The 23,423-nt window shown below is 45.6% G+C and overlaps 1 protein-coding gene across 1 annotated transcript in view; it reads right to left on the reverse strand.

Moving 5' to 3' along the window:
• The window catches only part of T265_13304 (hypothetical protein), a gene marked incomplete at both ends in the record, with an annotated part of 28,464 nt that extends 9,623 nt beyond the window's left edge, over nucleotides 1–18,841 (reverse strand). Inside the window, 5 exons of the mRNA XM_009168253.1 lie at nucleotides 11,882–12,094; nucleotides 13,504–13,698; nucleotides 15,162–15,354; nucleotides 18,560–18,639; nucleotides 18,674–18,841. Coding sequence (XP_009166517.1) covers nucleotides 11,882–12,094; nucleotides 13,504–13,698; nucleotides 15,162–15,354; nucleotides 18,560–18,639; nucleotides 18,674–18,841 — 849 coding nt within the window. The remainder of the gene's footprint in view (nucleotides 1–11,881; nucleotides 12,095–13,503; nucleotides 13,699–15,161; nucleotides 15,355–18,559; nucleotides 18,640–18,673) is intronic.
• Between the last annotated feature and the right edge of the window lie 4,582 nt (nucleotides 18,842–23,423).

Genomic DNA, 23,423 nt, shown 5'->3' on the forward strand with positions numbered 1-23,423 from the left:
GAAGTTCACAACGGGTGATGGGTTCACCCCAGTGACGGACTGTTCTATTGAATATAAAAGCTTGTTTGCGGTAAGTTCCCCTTTCTTCTCAGCGCTTTTCACGGCCTTACTGCGCGATAGTGTGGTAATTGAGCAACACTATTCACTACTGGTAAGTCGTCTTCCATAGAAAAGAGTTGCTTGACCATTCCCTATTGGTAGACCTGTCGAAGATCGGAAATTCGTATGCCCTCTTGTGGCCGGTTCAGACTTGTCTGCTACAACAACTCGTGGTGAATTCCTCCTCTAGGTTTCACTAGGACTAATTATAGTCTGGAGCTTCTTGTGTGGTTATGATTCCTGTCTCTCTCTCTTGTTTTGCAAGGCAGTCCCATTGAAATCATCGTGGATGTCCGATCTTCCCTAAGTACTGACACTAGTACGATACGGGAATGGAAGTCAACATAGAAGACATAGAGTCTCACGTAGTCTTCTAAGTCCTATACATCCCAAAAATGGTAGCTATATGAATACCAACGTTTGTCGCTTGGTTGGACGAGGTCCGGAGGTCATGTTTTCAATTGGTCTCATTATACAACACCACCTGATTCACAATCCCTCGACGAAAATCCATAGACTTCAACCATCCGATCGCTTGCCAGAAGTGCGCACTGATTTGGACGGTCGCCCTGTGACTTCGAAAAACCACGCAAACTGAGGTGAATAAAGACGGTGATAAGGGTAAAGCCACAGTAGTGATGAATAAGAGCCAATATCTTCAAAAGGTCAGGCAACACCTCGCCGATGGACCCTACCGACAGATTACCGGTAGCAGTATTACTTTAATAATGAATAAGAGTAAGGTTGAAGTTGGGAGATATTTAAGATCCGTAATAAACCACTTAGGGCAAGGTAAGTGGTATCGGTTGTATCCAAAAAGTGCAACTCAACCGCGACTCTACGGACTACCAAAAATCCACAAGGCAGATATACCGATAAGGCCAATAGTGGGTGGTATAGGCTCGCCGCCGCATGAACTGGCCAGATTCTTAGCTAGTATACTAAAACCGCTCACGGGAAAATCAAGCACCTTCATCAGAAATTCGTACGACTTTGCCAACAANAAACATCTCTAGGGCAGGTACTCTGGAGGTAACTAAGAGATTGTTACTGACAGACACGACATTCGGGGGACGGACACAGCTCCTGGTGGATGAAATAGTTGAGGGCATAAGAGTGTGTTTAAATCTTGATAAGGTTGTTTTTGACACAACTGTTTACTAACAAGAACAAGGTCTTCCAATGGGATCTCCAATATCCCCAGCTTTAGCCAATATTTACATGGAGCACTTCGAACAAGTAGCCTTGGCCGGATATCATTGTCCACCAAAAGTTTTTTGGCGTTATGTTGACGACACGTTTGTTGTAATAAAAAGAGATAACGTGAACAGCCTCCACGAGTATCTCAATAGTTAAACCCACACATTAAGTTTAGCATGGAAATAGAGTCCACTTCGGGCACATTACCCTTTCTGGACTGTATAACACATAAGGTTGGTGGGAAATTGAAAACGACTATCTACCAGAAACCAACAGACGCAGGAGCCGTCTTAAGCTATTCATGAGCACACCCAAAGTCCGTGTACGCCAGCATTGTCACCGATGTTTCGTCGAGTTAGAGCGCTGTGCACAGAAGAGATCGATCGGACGGCAGCTCAAATCGAGATTGCCAACAAACTTCAAGAAATAGGATACCCAGTGAGTTTGATTAGGCGACAACTAAGGAAGATATTGGCTCCGGTATCTAGACCCAGTAAGGAATGGATTGGCACAGCAGTCATTCCATATAAAGCAGGAACATCGGAGGTTATTCGAAGATTGTTGAACTTAGCCAACATTCGAGTAGCTTTTCAGAAGGGAAAAACGCTACTCTCAGTTTTGGTGCAATTGAAAGATCCCCTGCCGGCTGAAAGGACTAGGGACTGTGTGTACAAAATTAACTGCAACGATTGTGCTAAGGTTTATATAGGACAAACTGCCAGGGAATTGCACACCAGAATTGGTTAGCATAAAAGAAGGATTAAAAACCACCAAGGAGTGCAGAAGAATACCAAACGCTGGTCAAAGACTCAGCGATGGCGATACATGTCTTAGACACGGGACATAGAATAGATCCGGAGAATGTGGAAGTTTTAAGACGGGGACTGCGATTCACACCACAGCGGCTGATAGCTTTACAGTTAGTTAACACTACCCAAGGGTCAGCTGGACCGTGGTAGTTTACTAGTAAATGATTGATGTATATATTTGAGGGTTCCAAAGTAATGAGACGAAATCTTTATAAAAACTCTAGCTCCACCTGGCTGCATGAACACAAAGTTCCCAGAAAACCGAGCAGCGTCGGAAGAAAAATTTGTATAGAAATGTTGTAAGAATCGGTATCTTTTCGAAATCCCTTGCTCACTTTAAATTATCACTCTTCTAACGGTTTTGACGCTCCGGTGGTCACACGATTCGGTGACGATATTCATGGGTGTAAGTTCCGTGTTATCATTGCAATTTCCCGAGTGATTTTCTTGAAAAGAACACAAATATGATGTCCCGACAACGGAATTTCTTTTTCTTCTTCAATGGAGTCTTGGGGGTCATTATTCTGTGGGTACAACCGTCACCTTGGAAAGTATACTGGTGAAAAGAATAAGGCCTTCTCCGCAGAGCTATTCATTAGAAAACACCAACTGAACATTTACAGACTATTGGACAGGAAGGCGAAACTCTCATGCATCTTGTTTATAAAAACTGAATATCATCAGTCTTCCTCTTGAACGCGCCTTCCTGAACTTTTCTGGATATTCGTTGTCTGTCACTCAGATGGAAACGAATGCTACGAAGCAATTCCACAAATTCCGCACAAAATACCACTTTACAATAGACGCGAAGCGGAGTTACGGGAGAACATATTACTCGCATGCCTCATCAGTAACACCCACCGTTACGCACGTATACTTTGTGCTTCTCCCTTACTGTGTTGGTGACAGAAGTAGTTCATGTCGTGCGGCCGGTGTACTGTTTGCAATGCACCTTGATCAGAATAATCTCATGCTGCATTGTTGCGTTTCGGAACTCAGCTGGATAAGGCGTTTTCAATCAATTGGAAAAAGTTTGGAACCGATTGAGAACTCATCGTTTCAGAAGTGCTTGGTAGTTTTTGTGTGGGCAACGTTACGCTTTTGACACAAAAGCTTCATCTGGCCAAATGAAGAGTCACCGAGTTGGCCAGTTTTTAAGGCAACCAGAACTAATCAGTAAGACCTCTTCATATTAGCACACTAGTTAAGGTTCTGAGCGTCAATTAATGGGTCTCGTCGGTTAGTTTGTGAAAATCTTGCGTCGATGGATTGGGGGAGTTTCAAATTAACTCTGATCGGGTTTGGCTCTTTAATCTTCCACTTCAATGTGCTTCAATTGATGATTCACCGCAGTTGCCGCTGATAGATTTTGTCGGTCTTTGTGAGTGCCGCGACAATTTAGTTGGGGGGGGGTGAGGTCAAGTGGAGTTCAGATTATGACTACTTCTCCTTCCGATGACCGCACATCAACACGTGCGGTCTGATCCAAAACCGTTCTCCACGCGCTTGCCAGTTCCACGCCTTCTATTCTGTCTACACGGGGATGCTTGGCGATTTCCACCGCCTCGGCCATCAGTCGCTGTGACGTGGACCGTAGTGCTCGTCTCAAAACCTCAATATTTTCTAAATCTATTTTGTGTCCCGTGTCCAGTACGTGTTCCGCAATTGCCGAGTCTTTCAGTAACGCTTGGTATTCATCCGCGATTCTCGGCGGCCTATTTATTTTTCTACTATACTCTCCAATTCTGCTGTGAAGTTCCCTGGCCATCTGTCCTATATAGACCTTAGTGCAGTCGTTACATTTAGTTTTGTAGACGCAGTCCCTAGTTCTGTTGGCCCGGGAGCGATCCTTCAATTGGACCGGTACAGAGCGCAGTGTTTCCCCTCTGGATATCTACTCTCATGTTGGCCGTGTTTAGAATCCTTCCAATGATCTCCGATACTTCTGGTTTGTATGGAATAACAGCCATCCCAAGCCACTCTCGTTTGGGTTTCGTCATCGGTACCAGCACCCTTCGTAATTGACGCCTAGTCAAACTAGTTGGATATCCATGATCCCTAAGTTTGTTCTTTACTTCACTTTAGGCCACTGTCCGACCAACTTCCCTTACCCTCTTAGACATTGATGACGCGTACTAGCGAATACCGATTTCGGAAGGGCAGACGAGTAGTTCAAAACTTCCACAGTGTCAGTTGGCTTCTCGCATACTAAGGTCTTTAGTCCCCCCCCCCAGACTTACGTGTCTTCAGTCTAAAAATTCCAGTGTACCCTCGGCTGACTCCATCTCCATACTGAATTTGGTCTGTGGACTCAGTTCATTCAGATAGCTGTGAAACTCACTAATCTTGTCTCGTTTCATCACGGCTTAAGTGTCATCTACATAACGCCAGAATACCTAAGGTGGGTATGGGAATCCGGCTAAAGCTCTCTGTTCAGATTCTCCCATAAATATATTTGTTAAAACCGGGGATATTGAAGATCCCATTGATAGACCTTGTTCTTGAGTGTAAACCACGGAGTCGAAAACGAAGTGGGTGAGATTCGGGCATGCTTTCAAGCCTTCCACTATTTCATCCACCGTAAGCTGTGTCCGTTTTGAAGGGACAGTGTCTGCTAGTAGCAGTCGCTTAGCTACGTTTAAAGAGTCACCTTTTGACAAATTTGTACATAACGAATTGACATCGAAACTCACAAGGGTGTCATCTGGTTCAACGGTGACCCCCGCTACTTTGTTTGCAAAGTCATACAAATTCCTAATGTAAGTGCTAGATTTCCCGGTGAGGGGTTTTAAAATACCGACCAAGAATCTTGCCAGCTCACGCGGTGAGGGACCCACGCCGTCTACTATCGGTCTCACTGGGACATTTGGTTTATGGATTTTTGGTAAGCCATAAAACCGTGGTTGGATTGCAGTTCTGAAGTACGACCGATACCAGTTGACTTTCCCTAAATGGTTTATCGCGGACTGCGAATATATGGGCCAACTTCTGCTTTACTCCCATTCATTATAGATGTAATATTCGCATAATCGATCACCCGATAAGGACCCTCAGTTAGGTGTTGCTTGACCTTCTGTAGATAATCACAAAGGGTTTTCAGCAACCCTGTGAGTAGTGCATTACGAATACATATGTATCGTGATATCTCGAATATCGTAGCAACTCAGACATGAGGCGGTCTGGTGCAGCACATTCAGTTGCCTGGAAATATCACAAACGAGCTAATTAGCTTGGTTCCAGGTGTCTCGAAAAAAATCGGTTTGCAATTGAGTGTATTTCGCTAAAAAAATACCGATTGTTTACCACGCCCCTCTGAAGTGAATCAAGCGTTATTTTATAAACGACTGTTTGGGATGTCTTTTGAACGTATTTGAGGACGTCGTTGGATCGAAGCCCCCGGGTATTGCAGCAGTCAAAATATCAGGCGACTTATAAACTACTTACATTATTCCAGTAACTGAACGAGTAAATCAATCTTAGTGTTCATTGTTGGCACCGAAGAAACATCGCAGCTGTCTAATTGAGGTGCTAAAATCCGTCGCTCTCCACCTTTACACACCCGTCTTAGAATTCTTTTTGTTTTTCGGCCACACCAAACGTGTCCTGCTCATACGTTTACACAGGGACAGATTCCAAAACAGGTGGTGCCACTGACTTTGCCGGTCACCGTTTTATAGTAAGTAGTACGTATGGAATGTAGAAGTTCAGCAACGAAAAATAACGAGTGCGTTTTTCCCTAATTACAACGAAATGAAATAACTTCAGGACACACATCGAACAAGGGAAAGATCGACGCGATTCTTGTCAGTAGTTGCTCAGAATACTCATTAGTTCACACACTGATTCATGAACATTTCCTCAGTCGTTCTAACGACGATACATGAGAGGCAAGTAAATTTTTCAACAGATTGTACCCCGCACGCTTACTACAGCAAGAATCCAAAAAACATGACATTAACTGAAGTGGATACACGAAAATACATTCGGATAAATCTCGGGGACAGTTCGGTTATAATCTGGATCATGGGAAAGAAGTAAATGCTTTTCAGTCTAACTCAACGCCTTCATCAGGCTTCCTCCAACCGAAAGCAACTGCAGGTATTCATCGGCACCGTCCATGAGGCAGGAATCTGCAAGCTGTGGTTCGGGAGGCAAACGGATGAGAGAAGAGCGAGTGTAATAAGGAACATAAATCTGAACAAGAATACACAGGGTGAAATTAGGACAAAGGTGGATGGAAACTCGGGGAATTCGCCTGCCTCATGAGCCCACACAGTGTGGGTTTGTGGATCTCGTCAGATTAGTACACTGTATTCGTACTGAAACTACAGGAACAATCAGGTGAAAAATCAGTACAATAAATAAAAAAAGATTATCGTTTAGCTGGCACACCCTTTCGGCGACTAGCTGCCATGCCATTATAGAAGGGAGCACGAGGGCTGGGATACTACCAGGTTGCCCAAGCCTAGACAGGGGAAGTTGACAGGCAGCGGTCAGGTTCGAACCACGGACCTTCGGGTCAGTAAATTCGCACTCTAACCATTGGACCATCTATCCCGATCACTACCACAACCAATGCGGAAAACGTACTGCGTCAGCAGTGAGTACCATCCAGATCGGACATACAAGTAATAATAATGATAATAACTGTCTAGCTGTAATATCCTTTTGGTGCCCAGTTGTCACGCCACCCAAAGGAAAGACGAGAGCTGGGATACTGCTAAGTTGCCCAGGCCTAGAGTTGAGTCCATATTAAACAGGTTTTTAGTTACAGTTATATATGAGTTCAGTGATACATTGAAAGAATGGTATTGAAACCAACAGATGTCGAAATACGTATCTTAAACGCCACCCAAGGAAAGACGAGAGCTGGGATACTGCTAAGTTGCCCAGGCCTAGAGTTGAGTCCATATTAAACAGGTTTTTAGTTACAGTTATATATGAGTTCAGTGATACATTGAAAGAATGGTATTGAAACCAACAGATGTCGAAATACGTATCTTAACCTACGTTCTCCTGGTTAACAGAGGTTGTAAGTGCTGGACATCTTGTACACACACACATACACACACATGAAGTTGACTCTGGGACAGCGCATAATGCATTCTTCAGAGCTGTCATGGTGAATCGGGCTTGGAAATGTTCAATACCACAGATTGAGTTGGCCACAAGAATTCACAGGTGTGAATTTGGCGTTCAAAAGTGTTTGGTTTCAGCAAGTCGTTTGACATGGCCTAGTTCGTCCGCTCATGTGTTGGTAAGGTCACGCGAAAGGTACAATCGACTAATCCTTGTAAACCATGATCTGACCCCCGGAAATTCCAACCCTCCAGCCCCTTACATACTCGGAACGCTTGATTTGTTGTTTTGAATACATACACCTCGCGGTCTAAGCTTGCCTGTATACATGAGACCCTGACGACCAAGTAGGGGAAGAGTTTCGTTTGCTCAGACAAATGACTGTCCCTGATCCACCATTGAGGCGAGTTGTATTGAATCAATAGTCGGGTATTTTCATGAAGGAAATTACTTACAGGGTTGCTGAGCCCCAAGAAGAGCGAAACTGGTCGCGGGCTGTCGAAGAGTTTTCAGCAACCTTGCGAGTAGTTTCCTTCATGAAAATATACTGCGATATCTCGAATATCGTACCAACCGAAACATGAGGTGGCCTGTGTGCAGCACATTCAGTTGTAGAACATCATAAACGAGAGATTCAGTTGAGTCTCCTTGTGAAAACAAAATTGATTTGCAAATGAGTGTATACCTCGAAAATAGTCGGGTATCTTGGCGAAAGACGAGGAGGTAAAGAACAAACTACAAGATCTTGTGAGCCTCATCAAAGCTAGATTTTTATGCACAATACAAAGCATTTTCGCTGACTGTGGATGTTATTTCCAAAAAGCCAAATTAAGTGCACTTTCCACAGTGAACGGAGCGGAATAAGAAACCCGCGGGCATCTTGAAATCAGCTATCTGTGCCCCGTGTACTTCCCGTTTTGAGCGAGGAAAATTGAATAGCAGTGTCACTTTCTCACTTGCGCAAAGTTTACCGAATAGACCGCCGCACAAGTAACAAACCGCCGCAAATGGATGTCGGTTAGGAATTCGATAAATCCCTCGCCTGTGAACCGAGGTGAGAAGTGTAATCAGGAATCGGATGGCGAGTGGCTTCATCCACAAGTGGACGAAACCTAACACTCCTTTGAAGAGTATGGTAACAAGAATCCGTCTAAAGAATATACCACAGCAAAGCACATCTTCGAAAAGTACATTTAGCCGGTGAATGGACTGATTATGAAAATTCTTGTGAGTTCATCCTTGGAAGAGGTGTACATGACTTTTGCTTCTCTAAATACTCAAGTGAAAAAGTCAACCATCTGTCAGGAGAACATACCGCAAACGCTTCCAACAGTGGACCTTTTTTATCGTCCGTAAGGGTCTCGTTCTCCAGTGCGATAGTATGAAGCTGGTATAATGCTTGGTGAGCCGAATGGCCCTCGAGGAGTATGTTCTACACAAAGAAAAAAGGGCAGTGGAGTAAGCGCTATGTGGAACATGAAAAGAAGTTTATCTAGTCGAAACTGAAAAAAATCCGAACGATAAATTGCGAGGTCAGGCAGCTACTAGAACGATTCGACATAAAATTTCGTCTTCAAAATTTACAGAGCACCCACTGCTCGCGCACGATTGCCCACGTTGTCCCAGAAAAGTCCAGTGATTCGTTTAAATGAACCTAATATCAGGTCATACGCGATTAACCCTTGGGTTATCATTTGGGATCCAAGAGCTCTGTACAAACCCTTCGCTCTGTAGGGAATTTTTCTCATGTCTAGCGTAAGTGTTGTCTTGTGTATATACGGTGGTTGATCTGTGATATGCCGGCATTCTTCCACGTTTTGTCACATCGCGGTACGACCGCAGAGCAATTGGGAGCTTTCTAGAAAATGAGCGAACTACTAGTGCCTTCACAACAAACGTGCACAAGAGTTGTTCCTGCGGGTACGCACACAGTACCGTCGTTAGTCCGCAAGATTACAGAGCCAATCGAACGTACCTGGCTTAGAGACCCGATCGATTCGTCCAGATGACCTGATAGTACCCGAGCACTGGTTATTACAATCCCACAATTCGTGTAGAAATATAGCTGATGGAGGTTCTGGAGGATCGGTTTGCATCGAACTGGTGGGTCATCGACATATAAGTTGAACAGATCTTGTGGTAATCATTCCATACACATTGCCTCAATCGAAAGTTAATATTGCCCATTACTGCGTGAACATCCATCAAAATATATGGAAAACAGACTGTTGTGTCTTGCTGAACGGTTGTGCAACTCTGTATCGGTCCCTTGGTTTCCTGCTCCGCCCACTATGGTGTATCAAAAGGCACGGTAGCTCTACACGGCCCTTTATGGAGACAAAGGAAAATTATCACAACTGTATTTATGGGGCAGTCACACAGTGTTCCACAAGGTCGTGCCAGAATCTCCGTGAGGGGGCGAGAAGCGTCGAGTCAAAGATGGTCGACCCGGACTGGCTGGCATTCTGACCAATCAGGGCATGCCTTCGTTTGGTCCGTGTCCTGCACGTGACACATCCGTCCAAATGATGTGATGTTCGGTCATTGGGGACGGCTGGCCTCCGGACACAAACCAAATCCAACCTTAATGAAAATTAACTGATCTATCCGTTCACACCGCCTAACTGGACGGAGGTTGTTACCTTCTCTAATCCTTATGGTTTGATCCGGCTCAGCCAAATTTTACCTCAAGGCATGGGTCTGCAGCAGAAGGCCAAACACGGAAGCAGGTGAACGAGCGGGAATTTCCTCACTCGATTTAGTGTGTAGCTTTCCTAGCACAGAAGCGGTCGTGGACCCCTAGAAGAGCCACATGGCTGGACATCAGTAGAATTCAGGGTATGTCGATTGACCTTTCACTCATCGGGATTCCGCCAGGGAGAATTATCAGTTAAACAGAGAAAGATGAAACTGAAATAACTGCAGCACGCTTATTGTGTAGACTTGCGCGTAATGACTGGCGAACCAGCCACAAACGCTTCATATTCCTAACCTCATGGTGACCATTGGGGATTAGACACTAGTTAGGAATCGCTACCGATGTTTGTCGGAAGATGGCAACGAACACCGTGTGGTTCCGCCGGGGTATGAAAGTTGGACAGCGATCGCGTGCTTAAAAGTTATTCTGGCGAAAACGTAGACTCCTTGGGAGAGCTCGAAATAGCTTAGTGGTTGAGGTGTGAACCTACTGACCGGAACACAGTCTCGCCACTTGAACTACTGCTGCCTACTCTTAGGCAACTTGGCAATAGCTTAGCCCTCGTGTTTCCTTCGGATAGCATGGCATTAAGGCACCGAAAGGATGTCACTAACCGGACTCAAACTAAAGCCATTGTCAAGGAGGTAGCAACTGACAGTCCTTTCACACGTTGCCACTCATTCAAATACCAACCTGCATTTCGATTCTTCTCAAAGATCTCGATCGTGCTACAAAGCTTTAGTTGCATCGACGACACAAGTCTTGTAAAAGTGTCACTCCTCCGGAGCTTGGATGAACCGAAAAGGGATGTGCACTTTCCACTCCAATGCAAATGAGCAGGTCAATTAGACTTGTCAACTTGGAGCGAAAAATCGGTTCCGTGTCCGACAACCACACAAGTATCAAAGTGAGCAGTTTACTGGAGGAAATGGCAACGATGCCGATGGACCGTTTGAAAGATGAAGCATCACTCAAAAGAATCCCAGGCTTGAAATCATCCTACAGTTTATCTACTCGAGAATATTGGAGCAGAACCCACAGAGTCGCTGCAGAACTCTCACATCTCAGGAACGGAGAACAGTTATTGATGCAGTCGTTGCAAGAACCTGATAACCGTCATCCACGATTGAAACCCCGTTCGAAAACCTTGATTTTAGACGTTCGAATGAACCGCAGATATTCATGAAACGAGGAAGAAAAATTTTCAGTCTCGATCCCGGTATGGCTTGCATACAAGCTCATCTATTTGGATGCTGTCATTAACACATGTTGAGTGCCAGCGCCGAGTGTACGAGGTCGAGATGACTCAGTGGTTAAGGTACGAACTTACTGATCGGTATCAACCCAACCCCGACACCTCGACTGCTCCTGTTTGGGCTCTGGAAACTTGTCACTATTCCAACCTTCTGATGGAATGTCAGCTAAAGACCAAAAGGTGTTTCAGCTGAGCGATTATTCTTTTTTTCCATGGCCTAGTGCTATTAGGTTTATACAGTTATCACACAGCTACCACTGCGCTGTTCTGCGATCCTAATGGCCTCGGCTTGAGTTCTAATTTTTCGTATTTCGGTTGTAATTTCACAAACGCGCCGTGAAAGACACAAAGTCGGATTAATTTCAGGTTGAGCAGGGTTCCTGGAATTTCGTATATCATCATAAACGCTAGGACAGTGGAACACAGAAGGTGCACGAAGTAAGCGGTAATTTGGATAAGAGAGGTACGGCAGATGAAGAAAGATATGGAAAAGTAGGAGCTAACTAATTTGCGAGAAATAGGCAAAGTCAGGTAAGCAAGTCGAAACTAAGTAGGGCAAAAGAGGAAGGATGTTGCGGAAACATCGTAACATCCGCCTCCAAGGCAGGCGATCCGCTACGTGGCACCTACGCGAGTTGATAAACCTGATGGTTACAATCGATGAGTCACGACCCCGCACAACTGACTCACGTCTTCCAGGCACAAGTGCACACGGTACAAACGTATCATCGAAACACTTACTTTTATCTGCAACTGCAAATCATCAAACCGACCGGCAGTTGCGGCTTTCAGCAGGCTGTTGATCATCTTGTCAGGAACAACTGCAGCCACTTCATCGAAATGATCCTTGGTGACGGTCCTATTGACCGGATGCCAAAGTTGACAAACGCTTTGTAGCATTGTGATGGCACGTCGCAGGTCACCGTGGGACAGTTGGAGCACATGATCGAGAACCTGATTTGAAGCACAAAAGATTTATGGGTGGCCGGATAAGGAAGAGTTGTTCACAAACGAAAGCCAAGTTGAAGCGAAACAGCAGATGCAAAGGATGATATTCAATAAAGATGACACACTCGTCTAACTACCCGATTCGCAACCAGAGACATCCATAGGTGGGTTTTTTGTTGTTGAGAGCAAGCGTTGTTAGTTTACGATATAGAGGAGTTAAGCATCAAGAGGGTGCGCTTTTTGGATCTTGACTGGAGTAGGTCTAGTGTAGCGCTACCTGAAAAACAAAAGATTAGAACCTTGGGTATCAAGCACGCCACTCTTTAGCACGAATGAAACACCAGTGAGCTCCATCCATAGGGGGTTTTTTGTTGTTGAGAGCAAGCGTTGTTAGTTTACGATATAGAGGAGTTAAGCATCAAGAGGGTGCGCTTTTTGGATCTTGACTGGAGTAGGTCTAGTGTAGCGCTACCTGAAAAACAAAAGATTAGAACCTTGGGTATCAAGCACGCCACTCTTTAGCACGAATGAAACACCAGTGAGCTCGACGTAAAAATATCCACTCACAGGACTATCCAGTACAGAAAGCAGATTCCCCAAGTAAGAATAGCACATTAACACAGCAAGGAGACAACAGTCCCGAAGTAGGACAAGGTTTACCACTAAACGAGTGTCATGCAGGTGGGTCAGTAATAATCAGTAGAAAATAGTTGAGTGATCTCTAGAATGCGTAACAAGCGAGAAGACAATGTCTTCTTTTGCAAGCAGTGTTCGCAAGAACTAACTTGTCTGGTACCCCAACTAAGGGCCAAGCTTTTCAGGAATAAACTGAATCTTAATAGACCACTTTCGGTTCAAATGACGGACCAAAAACCTGTGAGACGAAACGTCCTCCTTACTCACATGTCTGCTGAATTTACCATATGAACAAGCCAGTTAATACTCAACTGACCTGAAATGTGAGCAACAATCGTGCGACCGGTGTTCACGTTCCTGCTAGACTATCACTGAAACTTTCAAACCGACCACCTACGTCTATTTGGTGTGCTTGCCAAGGCCTGAACAAGTACTGGACTTAGCTTCTCTCTTATAAATCGCTACTCAGGAGAGCACTTTCAGAGGAAAGGTCGCTCCTTCAGAAGATGGTCAACATTCCCCGTCCGTCAAGACTTAGTTTGGCATTCCACCAGAAAGGAGGCTTGACAGCTCGCTTTCCCTCTTCGGAGGGATTAATTTATGGCGTTATCCGGGACAGTCTTCATCAAGACGAAGATCGAAATCAATAGACCATCTTCAAAGCACGGATAGACAACGCTAGTACACGACAGCAATCAATGAATTCCTGTTGTAACAGAAGAACAACTCAATCTGAACATGAGAACTCCCATGTGTGAAACCGGCAAAAACAGAGATACCTCGTCTTCAATGTCCAAGCGTTCCTCATCACAAATGTGACGCAATCGATCTCGAGCGACTTCGTTGTCCAGTGGACGGAATCGAAACTTTGCACAGCGACTGGTGATCGGGTCGATGATGCGAGTCACGTAGTTGCAAGTCAGACAAAAACGGGTTGTTCGCGTTTCTGTTTCCATCGTACGTCGAAGTGCTGCCTGAGCATGAAAAAGTGTATTAAAACGTGGTGACATTTATTCCGCTGAACAAGTAAGACTGGCCGATACCTCATAAAACCGGACCACATAACCTACGGCCTCAGTTATGCTAAGTGATCATGAAAAAAGCATTTGCAACCAGCTGTGAAGCGTTGGTCTACAATTACTTGGATTTAACTCGTTAAACATGCTTGAGCGATAACTGGATAACACGTTCGTGGAGTAGTGGTTACACGCTCGCCTCGCATGTCAGATGTCCGGGGTTCAAATCCCGGCACAGCCATTGGATATGCACTGCTGATGAGCTCTAATAAGAGCGAAACTCGAGTCCAGTGCTTCCCTTTGGCATGGACTCACCGGAATAATTACGCCCAGAACAGGAACACGGCTGTTCAAACGAAAGTGGTGTGGCTATGGATAACAAGATCCTTCAGCACCAGCGTTGAACCAGGCTTGCACCACAGGTGAACCTGACAATCGCTGAAAGACCAAGGAGTAGTGGCATGTCCTAGTTTGGCATCGGGAGCGGCTGTATCCTGGACGATCCGGATTCGAACCTGCGTTGCATTCACCACAACGGTCAGTGTGTATACTTTCGTTTGAACAGGGGGAACGCCCAAGGAATGATGACTTCTTTGTTACGCTCTACTGAATGTCCAGCTTCCACCAAGTTGCGACCACCCAGAGCATTGCGGTATCATTATTTTACACTCACACAAGCCTCTCTGGCCTCTCAAGGTTTCACGCACTGTATAATAAGACGGTGGAAGTAGAAAAGCAGTCTTCGGATTATGACACGGACACACGGTCCCGACTGACCGCTCTTACAGCTGCCTTTGGCGTTCGATATGAATTGTGTAACGAGGATATATGGGAACACAAGGACTGATTTCTAACCTTGAGCTCTGCTCCACTACAGTAGACGACTCATTCCTGAAACGAGTAACCAAGTCAACCTGTATTTGTCCGTTTTGAAGAGCCAGTAACAGACGCACCTGTCCGACCTCTGCATAACCAATATGCACACTAGTAGGACCAGCAGTCACACTGACGGAGAAAAAGTACTGAAAGCAAATCTCTTGCGGTTTGCACTTTTAAGTCATTCCCAACCGTGTGAACGCTCTGAAACTGGGTCAGTTTAGAGCATGAATGTATCACCGAGAAGACTCCAACAATCTTGTCTGTTGGTCACGTTTCTGACTCAGAAAATTGGTTTAGATCGAAAACTACCGAGGTACGAGGTCACCGAAAAACGGTTCGTGGTTCAGAGCCAATTCCAGCATCCCGACAGCTCGTGTCGAGGCTTAGGAAACCTGGTAATATCTCAACCCTCGCGCTTTATTCGAGTGGCATGGCGGCCGGGCACCGAAGGGTTTCACAGCTGAACGATTTTTAGATGTCTATGAAACGAAAATAAAGAGGGGGATGCATCACAAGTGGAGCAAATAAGCGTGGAAATGTACCTGTGCTGGAGCAGTCATTGAATCCGCTTCATCCAGTACGATGAGTTTGTAAGGGGGGATTTTTGCGGATGACCCCATGCCAGTGCCACTGCTCACAGCTAGGTGGGCGAACGTCTTGACTTTTTCACGAATCACATTAATACCACGCTCATCACTAGCGTTCAACTCTAACACACGCTCTGAGTACAAGGGGCTGTAAAAAAACACAAACAAGAAGAATTTAATGCGAGGTGAAACTGGTGGATAGGCTAGGTCTAGTACAGTGAGTCCCAACTACAGTCAAAGTCTACCTGTTCCCAATACCAACTTTGAGTCTGTTACACTTGACGGTTCGTTGTACTCATATGAAAAAACGGAGTGTCAGTACTCGGAATTAAGCGCTTATTGGCAAACTAAGTGCTGACGGGGAACTCAAATGAGTCTCTAGTTTAGGATTCTCTTGAACCGAACGGGGTGGTGGAGGGTGTTGGGATTACCCTAAGTAGTGTATTATATGAGGGTGTAAATGCTACTTCCATACAGAAATGCACCTCTTAAGCAGGAAGACTTTAGGGAGGTTGACAGCTACTAACTTAGGAAGCCGGAAAACAATTCAAAAATTAATAAATTGGACCAGAAGCATTCAGGCGGGATGGACCATACAGACAGCCATCAGGACAAAAGATGGATTGCACTACGAGCATCACCAAATAAACTTGGTGTATAAAATCATTATCAGTGTGTCTTCCGAACATCGCGGTCATTCGAACCCACAATCTTCAGCAAAGGGTTTGAAGGTTCTATCTCGAAGCCCAATACTTGCTGGTTACAACGTTGCCTGACACTCAGCAACATGCAGGTGTAGAGTGTAGCTGTATCTCAACTTCAAATACAATCGGCAAATTCTCGAGGGCGATTTACATAACGCCAAGTATATCTAGGCCTAAAATGAATCTCTCTCCCATTCACCATCATGACTAGTCTCCAGGGTAGTTCATAAAAAGTTCGTTTTAACTCTGGCCTGTTGAAGGCACCCTGAACTGTCCAGAATCACCATCTTGAGCGATGGTCTGAACGCTTCAAGCAGTTCAGGTAATCTCCTGCAATACAACATCTGGAGGATCTTGACAAAACTGAAAGGAACATTCCAACGAGTCTACCATCGACAACAAAAATCGGGCGCAAAATGTTATCAATCGAAAGCGATAAGGAACTCGGTCCGGATGGTCTGCACCCTGTACATTTTAAAGGTGATGAAGCTCCAGTGAGCAGTCTAACAACCTCCCTTTTAGAAGATTTGGAACAAACAACACGAACCGAATAGAGCCTCTCTACCGTGAACTCAGTATTTAAAAAAAGAGAGGGAAAGTCAGAATCTGTGATGGTGCCTGCCGATCCAAGATGCCTCTTCTGAATTTTCTCCTGCAAGAATATGCAGGTATGCAGCAAACAATCGCCTGAGTTCACCACGTCTAGTAGTGCAAAAGGCTGACTTCCTTCACCGTTCCTCTTCAAATTTGTTACTGATTTACCGCTTGAGACTTCTCCTAGTCTCTGAACACTCGAGGATAGAAATGCTCCCAGGACGTTCCTTTACAGAGACTGAGTTTTCTCCGGAGCATTGTTGACTTCTAGTGGCGATATCGAATTGGCAGTGCTGGGGTGCCAGACGGCTATAGGAAAACGCAGTCTCCTCAACAGGACGACTTATTAACCCTCCGTAGCCTATGTTGCCTGGGACATATACTTCACGTATCGGAGGACCGTATACCTCGAGAAGCTTTCTTGCCCAACCTTGTTTTGAGTGGCAACGACCGAGATGCGGACAGTCTGTGACCTATCAATGAAGAACGAAAGCAATAACCCGTACATTCAGTAGATACGGTTAAATCACAAATTCCATGGCGCTCCTGCATCAAAACTATTGCCTTGAGCTGTCCTACTTCCTGTTTCCGCAAACAACAATACCGATTCACCACCAGCGAACTGACTCTGATATGGCTCTGCCTCACATACTCCAGCGTTTTTCAGTGACCGAGACTGTCACAGGTAGAGCCAGCATACTCTTGGTACTTGGTTTATTGCTGGATTGAACTAGAATGAACGGGCAGTAAACCGTAGCTACCAGCTGCCGTGGTGTGAAAGCCAACTTAGCTTTAATTCATAGGGCACCCTGAATGGTCTTGTCCGTAGAGCACTTTTTAAGAAAGCATGACTTGAAAAACAAGTCTTACCACTTCGCACACTACCACCCAATTCGTGCATCACTTATTCAATCAGAAATGAGCGTGCGATTAATTCTTAGTACTACATGTAAGGTAACTGGGGAACGCGGTTATCTGAAAAACTCGAATATCAACCAAGTTTCCCTTCATCTAAAAACAGAATGTAGGCTACTGGGCCGGATGAGAAGGAACCAGTTAGGTTGATGGAGGAATCACAACCTAAAGAACAACAGAATCCCATGAATCATCGGTCCATGCAGGGAGTGCACACGGGCAACTCTTCGTTAATTAGGTTGAGTTTATAATTTTTCGATGCACTTTCTGTAGTTCTGTTGAAACTGACAATTCTGGCTCAGCTTTACTCCAAGGGTGTACACACCACTGACACAAACCAAATAGTTGAAACAAACCCAAATATAATGTGGTTCAAGCACTGAAGCGACATCATACTTATTGAACTGGAGCAGAATGAACAAACGAACCATCAGGGGCACGAGAACCAAAATGTAAGGAGATGGAAGTGCTTATTTCGTTACGGAATCCACTAACCCATGTAAGGACCAAATTTAGACAACACGCGCTTTTTGAGTTATTCGAGTGGTCTTCATATGGGGAGATGACTGTTGAAGATACCTCGCCCGTAAGCAACGTTCTCTCGTCGTTTGTTTTACTTGTAACATTTTGGAAACCCGTAGGTCGAATGTTTTTCTCCCACATTTTACTTGACACGCATAAAGAAGTACCGCGCTCCGGTTCCCGATGCGACGTGACTGGCGTTGAGAATAAAAACCAACCACAGAACCGGTATGTGACCGCAGCACAAGTCATCTGCGGCTCCTAACTGGAACGGCTCACCATGGTAACATCGTGCCCACAGAACAGGTGGCAAGAGCAATGAAATGACTATGAAAAGACTAGGGTGAAGTGAGGGACATGGTATCACTATGGGGTTAGACAAACAATGCATTCCACCTGTTCACTGTGATGGGATTTTTCGATTTATGTGCTCAAAAATTACACAGGAAAGGAATTCGTGAAAAAGTGAGAGTACAAACCCAGGTGCACTGAGATTTCAAGTGACAAATATGGAAACGAGGGATGAGTCGAAGACTGAGGACAAACCAACGACATTCAAATGGTATATGGTACGAAAGCGACTATACTTAGGAGAAATGCTGAGTTACAAGCACTCACCCGAATATCTGTCGTGCAACCGCCAGGATCAGAGAGGTCTTTCCCGTTCCCGGTGGACCGTAAAACAACAGGTTGGGCAACTGCCAAAGTAAACAACACTGGGGAATAACTTACATCTGCTCCTTCAACACATTTCCTCAGCACTGAAACGACTTCCGTCTGATAAGCAACTTCATCAATTGTTTTTGGTCGACTAAAATGAAGCAGTTGATAACCGTCAAAACATCGATCTACTATTTCTCCACCCAAGGGATGTGGGCCTGACTTTTGGGCTTCTTCGAAACTGGAGCAGAAGGCTTACGGTTGAAAGCGGACAAAAATGCATCCATATTTACCAAATACCAGAATGGTACTCTCTTCTGACCGGGTAGTGTGCTATGGTTGAAAACAATTGTGAGCAGGAAAGATATCAGTCGACACAGGGTAGATGGGAATCAATATTTGAACATATGAGTGAATCGTCAAAACAAAATAAACATGAGTGTGCTTATACTTCCAACAGAAGCTGACAGATAAAATGGCTTCTCAAAACTACGGTCCTGGTTGTATAAAATAGGTGGCTTCGAAACGTGAATCCGCTGCACAAAGATCGCCTCACATTTTAGAGATAACAGTGTATATGCTTGGCAAAACATACGACTCTTTGACAACACACCACCGGCTTCAACCTTCTAGGTGGTCAAGAAGCCGACTTCGTTTCAGAGTTTCGTGAACGAAATTAAACATTCTGTGGATTTCGTCAGGCCTTTCAGTCAGTCAACAGCACCGTCTCATAAGAGCGTTGCTGTCCATACAAATTTGTCAACCTCATTGAGACCTTACATACTCGGAGGGAAGCTCGGGTGTAGGTCTGAGCCACTACGTCGAACTACGTCTTAATAGACATAAGAGTGAAGCGGGGATCTGTTCTTACCCCAGCCCTTTTCAGCCTCTATTTAATAACCATCTGCGCGGAGGAGGTTTGTCAACACCAAGACGGTATACCAATTCAATAAGGGTTAGATGATAATCTGTTCAACTAGAAACGACCTTTGGTCTGAACACTGCTGTGTGAGTCTAATTTTCGTGTCACTAGTCGCGGACGACTGTGCCCTCCCTATATTCGCCTTCTGAGACAGAATTTTGTCAGCTCACTACGCCGTTCGGTTCAGCGGCGTCTCGCTTTGCCCTAAATAAACTCTTTTATGAAAAGTTTGTCTTTTATCAGCTCACACCGGGGACCCAACACAAGACACCATGCATTCTGCCAACTGGGTGTAAGATGGCATGCCGCGTGGACTTCTGCTATCCTGACAACACATTATCCACAGAGCTGACATTTGAGAATGAAGCAAAGTTCACAAGGCCCTTCGGTTCTTCTTGAGGAACACATTCGAGTAATTACCGCTCATGCAATCTTCACTGGTGTACGAGAGACCTGGAAACTTCGTAGACGGCACGTTCGGGTTCTTGACCCATCTCACTTACGATATCTGCACAGGTGCTTCGAATAAAATGGAATGACGGAATCCCCAGAACCCAAGTCTTTCAGAAGACAAGCGCCGTTAAAGTTGAATGCAGCTTGATGCGAATTCAGCTCCACCTGATAGGTTACTGTCGCTGGTGCACATTGTCATCCCATTTATTGTTAATTGGTCACATGGCTGTTGATCCGTTCGCTGAGCTTGGCAACTGATTTGCACACGTCTAGCTGTGGACGCCCTGGCAATATTCTAGCCCATGTACAACCATGAGTCTTACATACACAAATAAACTCGTCCTGTGATGCAAGCAGCGGGCGATTCCCTTCGTCCTGCGCCACTTTTGCAGGCAACATCTGCGTGTCATTAGGCACCAACATCCTAAGGCATCTCGAAATCAATCTTCATGCACAGACGCCCGGTCTATCTGACTGCCTCACATGTCCGTACTCTGAAGCAAGCAGGACAACAAGCTGCTCTTGATCTCACACTGGAATCGCTTGGCATTGATGGGTGATCTGTCTCAGGAGCAAGAATTCAAGATGCAAGCACTGTGGTTGAGCTAAATGCCCCATCATTCCACTCACCCCCTCCACTTCCGGCTACGAAACTCCGGCGATCAAGAGGCTGCTGCGGTGGGACGTACAGGGGTTTGTATCGTTCTGTCACCGGGCGGAAGGACCCCTTGCTGGATGTCGTTGATAGTCACCTCCTTGTGGTTTGTCTAACGTCTGCGAAGGAGTCTCACAGGCGAGAAGTTAGTCGCTGTCTTTTTGTCGTGCCTATTTCTCCCCCTCCCCAACTGACTGTACCTCTGGCGTCATCAAAGACAAGTATTATGATACCTTGATCTGTTATGGAGAGCTAGAAGCCCAGATATCAATGTGGTTGCCGGAGATCTGAATGCACAAGTAGGTGGGCTTAGTGTACCTGAGACCCAGTTATGTTATCAACGTAAATTGGGCTCGGTAGGTACGGACAGTTATGAACGATTACTTCATCCGTGTGCTGACGACAAGCCGGTTTTATGCAGTAATAAATTCCGAAATAGCCGAATTCGTCTGACCACATGGTGTCCCCCAACGGCGTGCCAGCTACGAACTCATATTAATCATATTTCCAACATTTACCGATGACGCGGATCTTAAACTGACTGCCATCGGTTTTGGAACACACCTGTGTATTTCGACAGAGCGCTCGTCAGGAGTAGCTTCTCCCTTCGTCTTCCAGGTGCAGACAAATCGCTTAGCAACTGACGGCTGAAAGAACGGGTATCATCATCACCATCATTGTCAGCTGCAAGAACCGCATACCTGCCGTACAGGGTTGTAGCTGCCACAGTCTCGTTCACCGACTATTTGGGGAGGTGAGGTAGATAGCTGCGCGTTGTAGGTCGGAGCAGATAAATTCGTGTGTAAATGCGGCGGTCAAAGGGCTGTCAAGTGGGGAGGAGGTTGAGAAGAAAGCTATGCACTGGAGGCAATAGCTTAGACGCAAGAGCGCCATTGAGGGCGGACTGGACTATGTCTGACAGTCTCCAACCATTGATTTGGCCCGTCTCGGGATGTTAGGGGGACTTCTGTAGTTTCTTCCGAATATCAACATTACCACAACTTTTCGATTCTTCATTTTTGTGACCTATGGTGAGTAAATGAACGGCCCCGTAGGATTTCAATAATAAATAGAACCTTAATCTGGTTTGTAAGCACTGCAACAGCGTTTTTAAGTGTTTGTTCCAGTCGCTATCCGTCTATGCGTAAGGTGTAACGTTTTTTTAAAATATAATCCTCAGCGACTTACACGGTCTCTACATGCATGTGATGGGAGTGTTATTGATACAAATCAGTGGTAACTAAAGCGTCATTCAGCGGCTATGTATAAACATACAGTCAAAAATGAGGTATTTTTCGTGCAGGTCCAACTTGTATGTAACGAACTAACGAGAAATTGTTTCCGAGTTTGTGGTAATAGCATCAGCCGTTTCTTTCAGGTGCCTCACCACATGTGAATTCACACTAGGACAAGATCACCACCTCCTCGCGCAGTGCTGGGAACTGTGTCTGTGACATGGCGCTACCAGGCCTACTCCAACAGTGAATATGAGACCGAACAGTGGCACTGCCTAAATCTTGGGGAAATATCCCAGTCAGTTCCGCAAACAACTTGACCCGACGAATTATCAGACGTCAAGTGAAACCGGGCGTGCGAAACGACTGTGAAGTGTAGTGTACACAGAAAGACAAAGAAATGGAAAAGGCCCAAAAAGCCGGTTGTTCGGAGGCCAGTCGCCCCCGAACACTACATCATTTGGAAAGACGTGTCTCGTGAAGGACACGGACCAGATGAAGGCATACCCCGATTGATCAGACTGCCAGCCAATCCGAGTCGAACATCTTTGACTCGATGCTCCTCGCCCCCTCACGGATATTCTGGCACGACTTTGTGGAACACTGTGACTACCCTTGTCTCCATAAAGGATTGTGTAGAGCTACCGTGCCTTTTGATGCACTATAGTGGGCGGAACAGGAAGCCAAGGGACCGACACAGAGTTGCAAAATCGTCCACCAAATCACAACACCCGTAATGCTTGAAAATTATTTCAGTTGGTCCGAGTGAACGGTCCCCGAAACTACGTGTGGGTGAAACCATCAAGGATCGGAAAACAGTGACCATCTTGAATTAAGAAGAACGCCTCGACCGTTGGGCAAATAATTCGGACAGCTACCGCTCAACTGGGGTCACTTTGGGGAAAAACTGGGGAGAATCGGTTAACGCCCTTTTCTGAAAAAAGGGGCTCATCATGTGTGCGCAATCACAGGGGGATCAGCTTGACTCTGGTCGTCGCCTTATGGTGGCCCGTGAAACAGACTCCAGAAAAGCAAACGGTATTCTGGTCTGGTGGGGTTTCGTTGGTCAAATCTTCACACTCCGTCACACAACGACACAGATCGTGTCGGTTATTGGTTTCCTGCTTCACGGACTGTGGTATATCAAAAGGCACGGCGACTTCAGACAGCCTTTTATGGAGCTAAAGCAAGATTATTACAACAGTATTTACAGGGTCATCACAGAGTATCCCAAAAGGTCGTGACAGGATCTCTGGGAGGGAGTGAGGGGCGGCGAGCTGAAGGTGCTCGATTGGCTGACATTCTGACCAATCAGGGTGGCGGCCGGATCCGGAAATCTCATCCTTGAGAAGGCTTTTCAACTCACCTCTGCTATGGAATCAGCTGTGACGCGTAATACAGGTTCATAACTGGGGTTGTATGTATGCGTATGGGCCTGCGTCCTACGTGGAGAGCATTCCTCATATCCCCGTATCAATATCTGGCCTCTGTGGGACTGCTGTAGCCTCTTCTCCACCGCCCCTAAACTCTGTGGCTTTCTGGATAGCAGTGGAACGA

This window comes from Opisthorchis viverrini (assembly GCF_000715545.1).
Source record: "Opisthorchis viverrini unplaced genomic scaffold opera_v5_53, whole genome shotgun sequence".
NCBI lineage: Eukaryota > Metazoa > Platyhelminthes > Trematoda > Opisthorchiida > Opisthorchiidae > Opisthorchis > Opisthorchis viverrini.